Source organism: Podarcis vaucheri, assembly GCF_965113315.1.
Source record: "Podarcis vaucheri genome assembly, chromosome: 1".
NCBI classification, from domain to species: Eukaryota; Metazoa; Chordata; class Lepidosauria; order Squamata; family Lacertidae; genus Podarcis; species Podarcis vaucheri.
The window spans coordinates 101,929,041-101,946,603 of record NC_138759.1 but is presented as its reverse complement, the minus strand read 5'-3'; the positions used below and the strand labels follow the sequence as shown (position 1 = coordinate 101,946,603).

At 40.6% G+C, this 17,563-nt stretch overlaps 1 protein-coding gene across 3 annotated transcripts in view; it reads left to right on the top strand.

Moving 5' to 3' along the window:
* Positions 1–17,563, top strand: part of LRP1B (LDL receptor related protein 1B) — a 768,212-nt gene that overhangs the window by 200,919 nt on the left and 549,730 nt on the right. For 2 of the 3 annotated variants that reach the window (XM_082196915.1, XM_082196913.1), the window contains exon 2: positions 193–312. The exons of the other annotated variant lie outside the window; for it this stretch is intronic. In XM_082196915.1, the coding sequence (XP_082053041.1) occupies positions 193–312 (120 nt within the window). The remainder of the gene's footprint in view (positions 1–192; positions 313–17,563) is intronic. 3 annotated transcript variants of the gene reach the window in all.

Genomic DNA, 17,563 nt, shown 5'->3' with positions numbered 1-17,563 from the left:
TGTTTTATGTATTGGGTGAAAGGGTGAACAACAAATGCATTTTATGTTTTATGCATTTTTTGCATATTTGCTTAAAAGCCTCCTTTCATTAGCTTGTCATTCATTTCTTCTTAAAAAACTTTTTTATTTGCCATATTTTTATTTTCAATCATCCATAAACCATTTCATTATTCACTTTTGTTTTGTTTACAGAATATTTATGTGACGTAGGCGAGTTTCTTTGCCATGATCACAGGACCTGTGTATCTCAAAACTGGCTCTGTGATGGAGAACCTGATTGCCCTGATGATTCTGATGAGTCACTAGATGTCTGTAAGTAAAAGTGAATTGCGAGTTCCTAGTTTTACTTTGAACTGTGACATTTCTGATGGTTTCGTTTAGTTATAAAAGGTGGATTCTTCATGATGTATAGACTTTTTGTAGAAACGCGCACTGAAAGAACAGAGAGGTGTTTTGTTCGTGTCTCACTTTATAATGAACAATCTCATCCAAGCATATGTTCCATATTTCCTTTCTGACCTAGTAGATTAGCTACAGAGGGCAGAAGCAAAAGGGAGAGAGAAAATAATAGTATACCAAATGTCATTTGCAACAAAAGTAGGAGGAATATGGACACCTCAAAGGAAAATGGAAAGGGGGAAAATGAAAAAGAAAGTGATAGGTGAAAGAAGTGAAGTATGAAAAATGTCAGGGAAAGCTTTAATAAAACATGTTTAATCATCATCATAAAAAAATCTTGTTTTCTCTATGGCTGAGAGCTATTTGAGTGCAGGCTTCTCAGCACTCTTGAGATTAGACTAAATCTCTGTATCTTCACATTCCCTTGTTTTTAGAACTAAGAACAAAATGAGGAATTCTGATCCATGTCCTCAAGATAATCATTTCATGTAAGAGTAGCTAGTAATAAAATTGGATTATGAAGTGTTGAGGTGAGTTTGGAGGGCAGAGGAGGGGGACAGGAAGTCAAAGACCACAAGATATATACACAAAAAGTGTCATGCATCAGGTAAAGGTGATACAGAATTCTATTTTCAATAAGAAGAAAGAATGAAGACATTTCAAAGATAATATTTATATGGTCTGATTTTACTCAAGAGCAACAAATGGTCTGATTTTACTCAAGACCAGTGGGAGATTTGACTTTTTGTAGCTGACACTACATATCATGGTAGTGATGGCAGGCAAGGCAGGAAATACATTGCCCAATTTTGGGGCGGGCGGGCAGGGGTGAACACCATCCACAACCAACTCTTTATTAATCTTCATAAGTAGCCAGACTAGTTAATGATGATCGGAGCAATCTGATTATTAAAACGGTAGGGTATGATTCAGTGAATGTAGGGCTGAAGCAAAAGGGTGTTCCCAAGTCAGCCACATATTCTCAAGGTTGGTAGGTGTCAATTTTCTTGTGCTGAATTTGGGCTTATATTTTAGCCTTTTTTATTAACACATGCAGCACTAGCCTTTTTTATTAACACATGCAGCACTTAAATCTGTATTAATGGTTTCTGATTTTCCTATTCAGTAGAGTTTGTCCATCTTAAATGATGTGCCTATTTTTATCTCAGGGGAGGCATCTGCTTCCCACTCAACCAAATACGTACCTGAATGTGGCATGAGCACCAAATACACATCATGTCACCTTGGAAGTAAGCCCTGGATCTGAGCTGGGAAGACTCTACTGAATAAGAAAATGAAGACCCATGTAAACTAATACCCACAGATCTTTGATTTCAGATTCATCACTGGGAGTCCCAGCATCTCTTTGTTCAAATGAGTCTGCTGAAATGCTCCTCTCTCTTTCCTTCCCCTTTTGAACCATTGCCAGCCACGTTCTTCAGCCCCATGCTTCCTCCTTGTCCTGGGAGCACTTTTGGTGTGTGGCTCCCACTCTTGGAGTCACAGGGAGAGGGCTGGGATTTGCCAGTTGAGCTCATCTGTTTACCCTGGTTGGAGAATTTAGAGTCCAACTGGGGGGTTGCCAGGTGGGGACATCGCTGTGGGGGGACACCATCCTTTTAAAGCCACCACTTGGCATGAGGCAGCTATTACTCAAGTGCTGATACCCCAGTGCCATTCCAGTCTGAAGGCCGAATTCTTAGCCACTAGAAATTAATGTATACTGCAATGTGTTATCTGTAGTCCTTTAAAAAATGCAATTTGCTTTACTGGGATTCTTCTCATAAAAACTCCTTTGAATTTTTTTTCTTTTTCAAATCCGTTTTTTAAAAAAGGGACTGGTGCAGTGTGTATATAGGCTGCCTTTACCCCTTGGGAGCAATAGACGTATCTTCCTAGAATAGCACTTCTCTTGTAGCGGATGACAACAGGAGCTTTCTTTTCTCTGAACCATGTGCTTTAGCTGACCAGAAAGAAAAAGGCTAAAAGTCAGTGAAGAGCTGAACAGTTAGGGAGACAATAGAGACACTAGGCAATCCCGCTGGTAGCAGGCTGGTTTCTTGTTGAGTATTTAAGGATTTTTATTATTTTTACTGCAAGTTTCCATGTTTCTAGTAGCCGTTTGCTTTTGATACTTCTCTGTTGTCTATCTGGTTGAAGATCTACATTTAGGTGTTCACTGCAATAACAGTTCCCAACATTCGAAAGCATACTTTCCTTTGTGGAGCTGTCCCCCATGGGATATAGTGTTTTCTCCCCTGTTTTAAATTAGGCCTTAAATACCTTTTCAACTTGCTTCAAATTAATGATGTTGGGCTGGATTTTTAAACTGCCACTGCTTAGTATGTTATATTATGGGCTCTTCCAGTTGACATGTTTATTGAATCCTTATCCTGATTTACTTGTACAATACTTATACAGGTTTAAGATTATATCTGGACTTTATTGAGTATTCACTTTGATTTGTTTGCACAGAGGTTATAAAACAATGGACATTCATCCTGCATTCATCACAATTTGATTATGGGGTGTTTATAAAAAAAATTTTCATTAGTTATTTTTTCTTCTCGCGCATTTGAATACATTTCCCTGTCACTTTGCTAACTTCAAAGAGTCCGTTTCTTTTTTTAGGGTGCTTAATCCATTTTAATTTTGCAAACCTAAATTCTTAGTATGCACTTGAAAGCCTCTTGCAAAACCTCCTAGCAGTCTGGAATTGGTCTGTGGATTGCTGGTCTGGGTTTGTGTTGTTTTATCCTGTTGTCTTTTACTTAACAATTTATGTATCTGTGTTGTATTTTTAATTTTTTTATGTTATGTTTTTTATTGTTGTTGTTCTTAGCTGCCTGGGAGGGCTTTTCTGGCCTTAATGGAAGTACACAAATATAAAAATAAATTGAAAAGGTGAATAGAAGCATTCTCAGTCTACTAAAAGATAAATAACTATCACCCCCTGCTCCCACCCCATTCCTTTGCCTTGGCTTATTCTTTCTCATATGGACTCTTCTGCTCCAATTTCTTTCACGTTTGTGCTGTCACACATATTTACTACTCCTTCAACCACCTGCCTCTGATATATGCCTTACATTCAGTTTCTCAGCTGTTAGCCCCTCTTTCTCCCTTCCCTCCTTCATGGCAAGAGTACATAGTCCTACATTTAGGGCTTGTGTGATGTTTTCATCAAAACCCTTTCCTTTGTCCCCTCCTTTCTTGCTTCCGCTCCAGTCTTTCCTCCCTTTTCATCTTTTCAAACATCTTTCTGAGGTCACTGCCTACCTCGTCACCTTGTCTCCAGGCTGAACTTAAATTTTAGCATCAGAAGCTGCACTGTTTGTCAGCATTCTGTTGTCGACACATTCACCCACACTTTTGAACACTAGCCAATAACGCATTGCTTATGGATGACAAGCAAAAGTGAAATTTTTAGCTACATTGCGCTGTGAAGTGCTTTACAATTCATAACTCTGTTTCATAGGTTGAGTTTGAACTGGCATCTCCTCCCCTGAAAGCCAGTATGCAATGAATCTGGTACATTGCTGTTTGTCCACAGAAGGGAAAGCTACAGGATACTAGCTCTTCTATAACCCTACACGAACATGCAAGCTGTTGTTTTTAGATACAGCACTAAATTGATCCATTGTGTTAACTTTAGCAGCTTTTTTTTCTGATTTCAGTGATGTCACCTGCTGTTGTTGTATTGGATAAAAAGATTTGATCTCCTGCTTCATATTTAATTGAGTGTTTTGCTGCTTTCTTTCAATATGCAATTGGTTTAGAAAAAAATGCATTATATTTTCTATATATTTGGCTTTTCAAATTAAGAACCACCACATTATAGTTCCATCTAGGCCTGTAGCTTGCTTGTGAATTAAAGCATTTCAATGTTCAAATCCAACCAGCTTGGCTGGGCACCCGAATCAATGGAGAGGCCAGACCCTCATCTGGCGCACACTGGCATCAATGCTGCGAAGTTAATGGAACTAACAGAGGATTTGGCTCATGGCATTTTTCAGTTTCACTGACAGATTAATCTAAATCTTAGCACTGAGCTGTAAGTGTGCATGATCACAGGAATGGTGCAGTATTTACATAAAATTAATTGTCTGAGCAAGCACTCTTGCCAGTGAGTAATTATTCCAGTGTGTACATAACTGTTTCTTGCCTTATTTCGCGACAGGACACAAAGTGTCTAGAACATTGCCATGATCTTTCTTCCCATTTTTATTCATAGAAATATTTTTTCTACATCTTGGAAGAATATTAAGAAATAACATTTCTGTATAAACATTTCATCTACCCATTACATATTCAGCAATAATGTGTAATAGCTAAATGTAAGTTTCCTTCTTCACTATCACTCCAAGTAACATTTCACATTTGTGCTTGCTTTGCTAGCTTCCTTGCCTCTGATATTGGCTTTTGCTGAATGACAAATATTTGCCTTTGTGGGCAGACGCTGTCAGATTTTGAGTTGGAAGACTCACCAATAATCATCTGAAATGTCAAGTGGCTGAACAGCATTGTTATTTCCCATCCACAAATCTATGTCCACAAATCTATGTCCAATCTGATGGGTACTTTTACTAAAATATTCCACTAGGTACATTGTTTAACTTGGCCAAAAGGGGCAGTAGCTTTTTTGGTGTTTTAGCCTTACATTCTAGAGAGGGTGGGGTTTTTCTTTCTATTTGGGGGGGGGGGGGGACAGGGACTGTTTTGACAGTCCCAAAAACTGCTATCATATGTTTTGGTAACAGATGGTCCATAAAGGAAAAAGGGAACTCTGGAAATGGAGCACATACATTTCTTCAGGGCTCCAGTGCCAAAATTTAATACTAGGAGAAAAGGCACAGGACAAATTTTATGTAAGCATTATTGTTTTGGCAAGACAGTTTTAACTCGCATCTTATCTGAAGTATAGACAGGATAAATGTTACAGGAATTTAAAACAGAAACATGATGTTTTGTAGTACAGCAATTGAGGTTCCTGGTGCCTTTTAAAGACAAGTTCTAAGCCTACCACCTTTCCTTAGCTGTAGATCAAAATTGCCTTTCTGAGGAGCAAAAGCTGGCTTTTGGTTGCAAACCCAGAGACAAGGAAACTTTGCAGAAAGAATTGTGCCTATAGGACTTGTTGGCCAGGAGAAATGGCACTAAGGGGATTGGAACCATAAAGGCAAGACACCACATGTAGGGTAAACTAGGGCCACTTCATTACAATATAGCTAAGAAACTATGGACTTCTACAGCTACATAGGGGAAAGAGACCTTGTGTGGGAAATCATCCAAAACTCTATCATAAGCCTGCTGAGTGGGCGAGTCTTCCCCGCAAGGAGTAATAGCTGGTTTTAAATCTAACTCTTCCCCCCTGCCATGCCTCTTTGGGTGAGGAGGGTCTTCCCAATTCACACTTTCTCAGGGCTGCACAACCCTAGGTGGGTGACATAGGTTAACCCCCAAAGTGATCCACATTCCGTCCCACAGGTATCAGAGCCCTGTGTGCAACTCTCTGGAATCCCCAGTCACCTGAAAGTGCCTCAAGGTACTTGCCATCTAAGTCCATTTCTTCCCTTCCTACACACACCTGGCAAGTGACTGTGGCATTTGCCCTCCTAGGTGACATCATGCAGGGTCATATAGAAAGGGTTAAATGAGTGTGAAGTGATTGGCCAGTGGGAACCCAAGGGGAGGAGTGAGAGTTAGAGTTAGTGTTGTTAAGGAGTCAGTTGGGTGTTAGAGAGGGGAGAGGGAGGATAAGTCTGTGGGTTGGGATAGTTTGATGTGAGAGAATCTGTTAAGAGGAGTCAGATAGACAGTTGGGATAACCAGTTAGAAGTTATTAGGAAGGTATAGGCCGGTAAAGAAACTAAGAATTAAGAAACAGACAAGAAAAATTATCTGAAACCATAAACTTGATAATGCTTATAAAATAAACTTGTTTATTTGGTTTAATGTGAACAACTGTTTGGACTCCATGTGTACCCGAGAGAAATGGGTTGGTGGCAGTGGGGAAGCAACCACAGTGGTGGCACAGTGATCAATAGACCGTCAAACGTCCGGGGACCCTGTGTGATCGCCACAGTGACCAAACCAATTAAACCAACCAACTTAACACTCATTGTTAGCTGTCTTTAGCTGGCACCAAAATGTGGAATAGGAGCAAAAAAATCCCTACTCCAACCTGAAGAAAACAAATTCTACTCAACCCCAAATATGGTGACCAGTTAGTCTCACATGGCATACCAGGAGGATTGGCTGGGGAGGCACATTTGATAAGAATAATGAGGAGGAGGAGGTGGGCAGCAAGGCCTTATAGGGAGCCAGCATGGTGTAGTGGTTAAGAGCGGTGGACTCATAATCTGGTGAACAGGGTTTGCTTCCCCACTCCTCCACATGCAGCTGCTGGGTGACCTTGGGCTAGTCACACTTCTTTGAAGTCTCTCAGCCTTACTCACCTCAGAGTGTTTGTTGTGGGGGAGGAAGGGAAAGGAGATTGTTAGCTGCTTTGAGACTCCTTAACGGGAGTGAAAGGCAGGATATCAAGTACAAACAACAACAACAACAACTTCTTCTTCTTCTTCTTCTTCTTCTTCTTCTTCTTCTTCTTCTTCTTCTTCTATACTCTCTGCCTGCTGTTCCCCTTTGCTTCAGTGAGTCAGCTCTGGGAGACCTGAAGTGGTTTCTTGCCAGTTTTCTCATTTACCTGGAAATGTAGTCCTGGTCAGACCACTTTTGGAGCCAGATGGAGGAGCAGTATTGAGACTCTGTATGGGCTATATGCCTTCACATGGACAAGAAGCCGCTATTCGCTCAGCTTGGAATTTTTAAATGTTCCAGTGCACACCCAGTAATAAGATTCAGAACAGTCAATCCCTTGAGAAAAGTGGTTTATGATGCACCCTTAGCAGAGTTGACTCCAAATTTCATGAAAAGAGACATTTGACATGAATGGAGTTCTGGTTTAAATATAATGTATGAGCAATGCCAACAGAAGCTAAAATAATTTTGATAAGACTAGCAGAATGTTTCAAGAAAGTAATGTACATTATTAGCATATTTCAGTAAAGACAGGCATCTTTGGGGGTTTTTTTTTTTAATTAATTGATTGCACACTCTTGGTGCTGCATTCCGATAGCATTTTATTTCATATTTGTATGCTGCTTTTCCAAGAACTAAGTTCAGCTGCTCTCAACAATAAAGCATTAACTGTTAAAAGCAACACTTCCTATTGCAGAGAAAAATATAATGAATGAGTCAAAGCAATAAAGGCATAATAAATGGCTCAAGTAAGTGTACGTTGCTATATAAGGATAGGAGTCGAGCTAATATAAGCTTCCTCTGCTGCAAACTCTGCAGAACCTAAATGGCAATAGAAAAATGTTCAGAGCTGCTTATTTATATACTTGTCCATGGTATCTGTATGCCACTGCAGAAGTTCTCTGAGCCATCTAACAATAAGGAAATATAAATGAGTATTTAAAGCAGCATAAATCCAGTAAAAAGCAAAACAGCATAACTACAACAAGCTTTTTGTTTCTTCTATTCCTGCTCATAAATTTGCACAAAGTGCAATCATACCCTTGTATTAAATGCTAAAATTCTTTCCACTGCAGTTGATCAGCAAAAGCAGTTATATGATCCACTCAGGTACACTTAAGCATAAACTTTCTGCTGGCCTTTCTCAAGCAGGTGAATTTCACCCTTGAGTGTCAAAGCACTTTGCCACTACAAATAAATCAACATCCTCTCTCTGTTTTTTGGTGAGAGCAGGAGCTATGGAGGTCACTTCCCCCACCACTAAAATGCAACCACTGCAAGGAGAAATGAGAACTACTCAAATCCCTAAACGAAGCCTAGAATTGTGCAGATACAGGTCTCTGTGACTTGTCAGGTATGCTTATTCCCTGCAATTTATCTGTCTCTGGGAATAAAATGTGCAGCTGCACATTTGGAAAGGAAGGATTTAGACTGCACCTTATTCTGCATCACTAGCAAAGTATGGTCATGGGGGAACGTCAGCTTTTCTTCCACTTTAGCCATGGTTAATTATCTTATGCCTCTTTTGTTTCCAGATCAGGTTTGTAGGGAGGAAGTTAATTTAACTGAAAGCTGATGGCAGCAGTTCGCTTACTTGAATTCAATGCAAACTCCTACCTATGGTGCAAGAGAAGAATATGGCCCCTGAAGTATAGTGCCTGATGCCCAAATGTCAGGAATAATTAGATCACATTAAGGATTAATTGCTAGCTAAATTGCACTTTCTCTGCGCTAGCTTTTTAAAATGTGTGCCTATTTGAAAACTGAGCTCCAGTAACTTTTTTTAAAGGGGGGGATCCCTTTTAAAAGGCAAAACTATACTAATAATTAATACCTAGACTCAAATGGTGCTGTCCTTTTCCTCCTTTTTTTAGCCGAAGGGCAATGTTATTTTTTATGACTCAGCTACACGTTTTCAACAGTACGAGGATTTATGCTTCAGAGTATTGGTTCAACCTATGGCACCTTAACAGCATTGTAAGGAAGCATGGTTCTGTATGGCTTTCTGTATCCCTCAGGGGAACCATTCGTGTCTTTCATGCTTTTCCCCAGAGTGCAAGTGAATATTCGAGCAGATGAGTTCTTTGAGCTTTCGTCCATTTGACTTTCATTCTTTTCTACTTCTTTTGTGGTTTATTCCCCTTGGCTTGTTTTTCCTGCTGCAATGGTGTCCCCTGTTCATTAAAAGAAGATGCATTTGGAAGAGAATGGTTTTGGATGGACTGTGGAGAAGAATGATGGCAGGCAAAACTGAGGCATTCCTCAACTCCTTCATCTCTTTAACACCATGAGCTGCAGGCAGAAAAGGAAGAATCAACCACCCGAAAGGGATTCAGCAAGTGTGCCTGAAACTGGAAGATCATTGTTAAACAGTAGTGAAACTTCCAACATTAGGAGCAGCAAGCTGTAGCATTGTATATCCTCCAGTTATGTGCTTTCTACTTCCCTGAGCAGTGAGATATTCCAAGAGAAGCAGTAACATTGGTTTGGTTTCCTTTGGAAAGAGAGATAGCCGGTGGTGTTTTGTAGCATTGCATTTATTTTCACATATACAGGTAGGGCATAGGTGGAGATGAGCCACTTAAGTCCACAGGAACATGTACAAAATGTCGTGGGCATCAACCCACCCCCAAACAACCAAGCCCTTGCTTGTTCTATTGGCTACAACAAAATCAGCTTCTTTCAAGCCTAATTTCAGTAAGGGAAGCCTGTGGCACCAAGGATGGCATTTGTGAATCCATGTGCACTCAGAAACAACATAATTAATAATTATGTTTGTTTATTTAGACAATTTGTATACCACTTAATTACAATCACTTGCTGACCCAAGCCTTACGCACTCCTGCAGGCTGCAAATCTACTGCCCTTCATCTGATCCCCAGAGAGGCAGTCTAATAACAATATACTTTTGCCTTCTGCTCTCAGCTCTTCTTTGCTTTTTTGGCTCCTCTCTTGAGCTCCAAAATATGCTTATTTTGTTCCTTTTCACACACTTACATGGCCCTGCAACAGCCCCTCCTCAGTCGGGGTGTGGGGTGGGGAACACACCTTCTGAACATTTGACATTACCAGATATTTTTTCATCAGAAAATCATTAGCTTAGCCTTAGCTCCTACTAAGGGCCATTAGCTTCCTTTGTCACATCCCAGACTCTAGCCAAATCCTGTCTAAATTGTGGTTATAGTCCCACCTGCAGTAATGGAAAAGCAATTTCATCATGCTCTGTAAGTCTAAAATGTAGGAAAGTGGCTGGGTTAGGGCCAAACAAATCATAAACATTCTTTCTCTCTCTTTCTCATATGTGTGTGTGCTTTTAAAATATCATGAGGAGCAGATCCGAATTGGGAGCATGGCATGGGTCGAGAGGAGAGCTTAATTGTTTTTAATGCTAAAACCCACCCTGGGACCATAGGGCGGCCAATAGATAGCTAGATAAACAATAAACCCCATTTGCTCTGGTTAGATTTTCAGTGGGGTCTAGCATGGAGGAAACGATTAAACTACCTATTTTAACCTGTCACGATCATGATACATATTGGTATGTGTGTGGCTGTGGCTGTTATTTAAAAAGCAGCAAGGAAGTGGTGGGGCAAGAGAGTGATATGGTTAATAACACTTCTAGCTTTGCCGTTGGTGTTGAGTGTGCCTACTGGATGCTGCTGCCCTGACATATGACACCAAACATCACAAACCCCCTGCCCTCCCCGTTGTGCTGTCTTTAGCTTCTCACCTCCTTTATCATGTTTATTTTTCTTCTCTTCTCTTTGGGAGCTATTTGCTCACCTCTGCAGTGCTGTAGCCTACTGCCTCCTTCAATTATTCTTTTTTATTTCTCATTTCGCATCCCTGCCAACGCTATCCTCTGGCTGCAAAGCTTTTCCTCCAACATTTCTATAAACTGCAGATCAGCAATGCTCATACTGCTCTATCCATCTGCATTGCCATCGCCAAGCAGGAAAAAGTGCTCTCTTTTTTGGGAGAAGCCATAAAAGGGAGGGAGGCATTTCAAAGGAAGCAGACTGATGTATGATCTTATGGCTCCTTTAAAAAAAAAAAAGTGATCAGGGGAGTTCTTGGGCTTTTCCACACCAGAATAAAATGTAGACCCTATCCTAGGGTTACCCTGAACCTGTCCTGCTCTAAATGCAGGATTATTCCATTTTGGACTTTCCAAAGATAAAAAGTCTGCATTTAAGGTGGGGTGGGAGAGGTCTGGGATAACACTGAGATGGAGAGGTGTCATGTGGGTGTCCATGCATTAATGGGCAGGCAGGCCGTTCCAAATTCACATTTTGGTCCTCTGTGGACAAGCCCTCAAATAGGCTTACTTGGAGTTTTAAACTTTTCTTCTGACTTGCAGAATAATGTTGCCAGATGTGATGTACCTTTAGGAGGAGGGAACCATCAAACTGCAATGTACCACCTATTGACAGGCAATAACAGTGATATTTGATCTCCCTTCATGCTTCAGTAGCCTAAAGTTGTGGCTCTGGTTCAGAGAAGACACTGTGCCGTTCATGTGCAGATGGCATAAAGTAGGTTTATTGAAATGCAACACAGAGGCTATGCAGATATAGATAAATAATATAATTTGTTTTTTTATTATTTGGGAATTCTGGAGCTGGCATCCTACTTTGGGAAATCATTAGATGCCAAACAGCTTGCTTGTGCTTTCAGCCTTCACTGTTATTTTGGTGGCTAAACAATCAACCTCTCTTGTATGATACATTTTATCCCAATCTAACTAACAACTTGTGAATCCTCTTTTCTTATTTTTTTAATTTTTTAGTAATTGATTGAAAGATAAATAGGTTGAATGTGTCTAATCATTTCTGTCGCATCCAACTCAAACTCCTGCCCAACTACAACCCCCCCCCCGCCCGCAAGAAAGCTACTTTCACATTTCACTGAGCAAGGGGGGTAGGCAGGAAAAATACACTTGCATTGTCCTCTGTACATTCTACAAGCTAACATAACACCTTAGATCACTTAGCTGTCTCTAGAGTTTGGCCTGCCTTTGCTGATAGTCAGGTACTTTGCCTGATTAGTCAGGTTCTTTCCCCTCACACTCTTCTGCTTCATCTGCTACACAGGAAGCATCATTCTTCTAATTCCAGCTAGACCACCAAAAGAGAATATAGGGGTGCTTTGCATCATTTGCCAGATTGTGTGTGAAAACTTAGGGCTGCCATAGAAATGAAGTTTCTGACTCTTAGCTCCCTCCTTATGTGCGTCACCTTTCTCTCCCACTTGATTTACATTCTTACGGGATTCTTTTCATGAGTCTTTTGAAAAAAGCCACACTGCTCTCTGTCAGATGCCACACAATTGTATTGCAGGAAGTGGGAGAATGCACCACGGGCAGTAGGATGCTAGTGACGTCATGCCAGAGCTGCAAAGCACGAAGCTCATCCTAAAAGTCAAACCATTCAATAGGGTTATGCTGATGTAACAATAACACTTGCCTTCCTTTCTGAAATAGGGATGCTTCTCCCCCATCTGGTCCCCCCCCCCAAGTTTTGGAGTTCTGTATGGCCTGATAAAGCAGATTAACTGTATACAGTGGTACCTCAGGTTAAATACTTAATTCGTTCCGGAGGTCCGTACCTAACCTGGAACTGTTCTTAACCTAAAGCACCACTTTAGCTAATGGGGCCTCCCACTGCTGCCATGCCGCCGGAGCCCGATTTCTGTTCTCATCCTGAAGCAAAGTTCTTAACCTGAAGCACTATTTCTGGGTTAGCGGAGTCTGTAACCTGAAGCGTATGCCACCTGAGGTACCACTGTAAACCAAAAAACTGCAGAAAACCGTGCATGCTTAAAATTCAGAATTAAGTAGAGATTTCCTAATTAAGCCAGAATTCAAGACTATTTAGGGGAAAGTGTAATTAGCATGTGTGTGTGTGTGTGTGTGTGTGTGTGGTGGGGTTGACACATTCCTTTTCTAAATTCAGAAATACATTTATGTTAGTTTCTCACTTGACATCTTATACTTGGTTAGCTTAACGCACACACATGCTTCAACAATTGTGAAGGCTGCAATGACACATGAGATGTGTAAAAGGCGGTTGATAAAATTATAAATAATAAAAACACACATGTGATTATAAATAGCTATGTTTTCCTTTAAAGGTAGGAACTCTTAATTCCTATCTGAGCTGTTTGAACCTAATGTTCCTGGTGCAAGGTCTTCATAAATAAATGTTTCACAAGACTATCCATGTTTAGATGTATAGCTCTAGTAAACATTTCCCAAACCTGATTTACGTTAGGTGGATGCCATTTGGGGAAGATACAGGAAGCAAAGTTGCTTCCAGTGTCCGCATTGACTTTGTTGGAGCAAACAGATAATTACCATATTTGCAGTAGATAGATTCACAAATGACAATAATATTTTGTGGCAAAATGTTCTGTTCAAAGGCTGCTGCTTGAGATAATGCCACTTCACCTTGGGCCTCAGTTACAGTGCAACCCATTACAAATGCTCTTATTATAATAATGACACGTCTGGCCTTTAAACATCGCACTGTAAAGAATGCAGTCTATTTAAATAATAGTTGCATGTTATTCTTTATTCAGTACTCGGAGATGTGTTAAAGTGTAATGACTGTTTTTCCTCGCAAAATTACTGATGAGAACCATTGTCATTCACAAGCAGATGGCTTTCCCAAAGAAATGTGAAATTGCTCTTTTTAAAAAGCCATGCCGCAATTTAAAATAAGGATTTAGATGTTTTATTAGGCGTACAGCACAAAGTAGCATTAGCCAGTGAAAAGGTGTTTCACTGTGGACAGGGAAATAATACAGGACAAAAGAACTTATGAACAATGCATTATGTATAACCGTAGAAAGTGGTGTATGCCTCATTCTACCCAGCAATAGAAATTCAAATGAAATGCAATTTAGACTATTCGGTAATGCACTTGAAGATATGTGAAAAGAAAAACTTCAGATGACTTCTTTCTCAGCTATGTGGTGCTTGCCTGTTAACTTATAGACATATGCGGGCTCTGCAAAATTGTTGTTCTGAGTGAAATTTACTCAGCGTGAAAAAAACCAAAGATTTGAAAATCATCTTTTGGAGTGTATATATAATAGCAGGCCTTCACATGGGTGATTGACTTTTCAAAAGAGTTCACAGCCTTCTTCTGGATGGCATAGCTGTTAATGCAATATATCTTAGGACCAATTCATACATTATAGTCAGCCACTGATGTGCCCATTTAATACTTCCAGCGCTCACTCAAAGTGGGATACTTTTATGAGCAGTGTTACATATCAGGAAAGAGCATGTGGAATATGAGAGATCAGTGACCAGATTACTCTCAAACTGATTTAGCTGCATCATGTTGTCATGAAACTATACTCGACTGCCTCAGTGATTGCATCTCACTGCCATATCACTGACATAAATGTGACAAATGCTGCATATCAGGGAGCACGTGGCATGCAAAAGAGTGGAGGACCATTGTGAAACTACCACCCCCTCCAAATCCAGTTAATAATAATAATAATTTTATACCCCGCCTATCTGGCTGGGTTTCCCCAGCCATTCTAGGTGGCTCCCAACAGAATATTAAAAACACAATAAAGCTCCCTCTCTCAAATATATTGCAATTGATCCTATTTAATAACTATCCTATTTGATAGTTTTACACCCAAAAGGAAAGAAATTGCGAGCATACTAACTCCATGCCTTGTGTGCTGCGACCACAGACATCCTTCCTGTTGTTCGCTTTACATCTCACCATTTCCATGCCCATGAAATTAGTATTCTTAGAATTTTTATAGTATTATTTCCATATAAAACAAGAGGCACAGTCTAATGGAGGAATTCTAACCAGCTCATTAATGTAATATATCTAAAAAGTGAAGATGTAAAATAGGCACTTCAGTTCTGGAGTTTAAGAATGGGGAGGGGGGACATGACCCATGCTTTGTATAATAAATATTTGAGCAGTTGCTGGGTAGGGGAAAAGTGCAATAAATTACAATGCAAATTATGAGTGAAATCCAATGTTGCTGTTCCACTTTTGTGAAAGCATTTGATCTGTAGAGGCACCAGTTAATTTAAGAGAAGTGAAAACAATTTTCTTTGAATTGCCCTTCCCACTGCATGTCCAAAATCTGATCCAGATGGTTGGGAAACCCTGCAGAACAGTGTGGATGGTGGTATGTGAAAATGTAGGGGGGGGGGGAGGAAATGTGAGAAAATTCCCTTCCTTCATGTTAGGGAACACATCCACTGAATCAAAAGCCATTTCATGAGCAGAATTCAAATCTAACCTTTGTGCTTTGTATGCTAAAGCATGCAAATAAAATAAAGTACTTTAAGCTAAATACTGAGTGAATATTAATAGTGCTAGTTTTAAATGCATCATGCTAAAAATAAAAGAGTCCTAGCTGTGGCGATTTGGGGAGGCAGTGGGTCTTAACAAGAGGTTAATTCTAGCATAGGTAAGAGAGAACGAAGTTAGCTCCATTTGTTGTAGTGAAATGTGTAGGAGCAGGTGGGGAAACTATGGAGATGAAGTAAATTGGCACCTTGCTGTGTCTGCATTTTTCCTTTGAAGGCAGTGCTGGAAGCATATAAATCTCATTCTACTACATTTATGCAGAGATTTGTAGCATAACCTACACAGGTGTTCTCACAGAGTAACTCCATGTAACATCTAGTGATGTCTTCACAGAACGGTATACCAGCCACATTTTAATGACTGAGGCTGCAGTCCTACACCTGGGAGTGTAAGGCCTAGTGAATTCAGTGGGACTTACTTCTGAGTAGATGTGCATAGGATTACTCTTTAAATCATCTACATCCTATTGTATATCATAGTGATACATACTTCAAGCATGACTCAAAGAGAGGGATAAAAGAAGGCATGATTTCACATGTAGCACTGCTTCCATTCAACTGCAGTTCATCTCTCAAATACTGTGTTACTTTCTCTGTCTACTGTGGCATAATTATATTGTCATTAAGTTATTCCACCCCATTCATTTCAGTGCAAAGGAAACACAATGCAATTGGGAGGATAAAAAGTAATTACCGTATTTTTCGCTCTATAACACGCTCCCAACCATAACACGCACATAGTTTTTAGAGGAGGAAAACAAGAAAAAAAAAACATATTCCAAACGAAACAGTGGATGTATGATTTTTGTGGTTCATGCTGTGACCACAGACATGTGATCTGACGGTGAGTTTGGCGTAGCCCAATGCAAAAATCCTGAGGATCCATGTGGAGCCATGCTTTGTAACCACGTTTTTGCACCACTGCGGCCCCAGGCAACAGCGGGTGCGTGATATTTTTGGTGCAAGCTGTAGCCATGGACATGCTATGTGATCTGATGGTGAATTTGGGGTGACCCAGTGCAAAAATCCTGAGGATCAGTGTGGATCTGTGCTTCGTAACCATGTTTTAAGTGGGGAGGGAAGGAAAAGCACTCAAGGGACAAGGAACACGCGTGGGGTGGGTGGAGAAGAATGCTGTTAATAATGCAGAAGAGGGGTATAAGAGGAGAAGGCTCTTATAAGAGCAGTGGGGAGGAGAGAGAGACAGAGACAGAGAGCCTGCTTGAAAAAACGTTGCTGCTATTTAGCGAGTGGGGAGGAGAGAGAGACAGAGACAGAGAGCCTGCTTGAAAAAACGTTGCTGCTATTTAGCGAGTGGGAAGGAGAGAGAGACAGAGAGCCTGCTTGAAAAAATGTTGCTGCTATTTAGCGAGTGGGGAGGAGAGAGGGACAGAGAGCCTGCTTGCTTTAAAGGCTCCAACTGGACAGGAGCCGCTTACACTCGTAAGCGGCTCCTCTCCTCTCCTCTCCCGCTTTGCTCCTTTAAAGCAAGCAGGCTCTCTGTCTCTCTCTCCTCCTCACTCAGCGGCTCTTCTCCCACTTTGCTGTTTCAAAGCGAGCCACGGAGGAGGGAAGGAAGGGGAACCATGGATCCTCTGCTCACGACTGCAGCGGATCCCCCCGCCATCCATAGGCATTCGCTCCATAACACGCACAGACATTTCCCCTTACTTTCTAGGAGGAAAATGTGAGTGTTGTGGTGTGAAAAATACGGTAATATCATTTGACTATCATCAGAAAGGGATCTCGCATTGGTTGATAATAGGCAACAAAACACACACACGTTTTTGGACAAATACCCATGTCCATTCTTAAAATCAAATTAGGAATGAAGTACTGAAATGAGAGAGACCCTGATTCGCGTCTCAGCCCATATGAGCATGTCCTCATTAAAATGCATCATCAGCATAGGAGTTCCCACTTACGCTAAGTACTGAGATATGGCAGTATAAACAAACACAGCATGAAAGAGAAATAAATCACTAACTCTTCACTTCCTCAAATAAATGAAGCAAAAGATTAAGAATATAAGAATGTTAAAGCTAGACCCTGCTTTTATAGATGGTTTCAAAATATTTCCTGACCCCCATTGACTTCAGAGGTGCTCTCAAAAGTCATGCTGGAAGCAAAATAGATATAATCATCTTGGGCTCCTTTGGGACACACACACACACGCACACCAGCAGGATTGATGCAAGTTAAACAAACACACATACACACACCCAAATCAGCAGAAGCTTAAAGGTCCCATCATTTTGTCACAGTGAAACT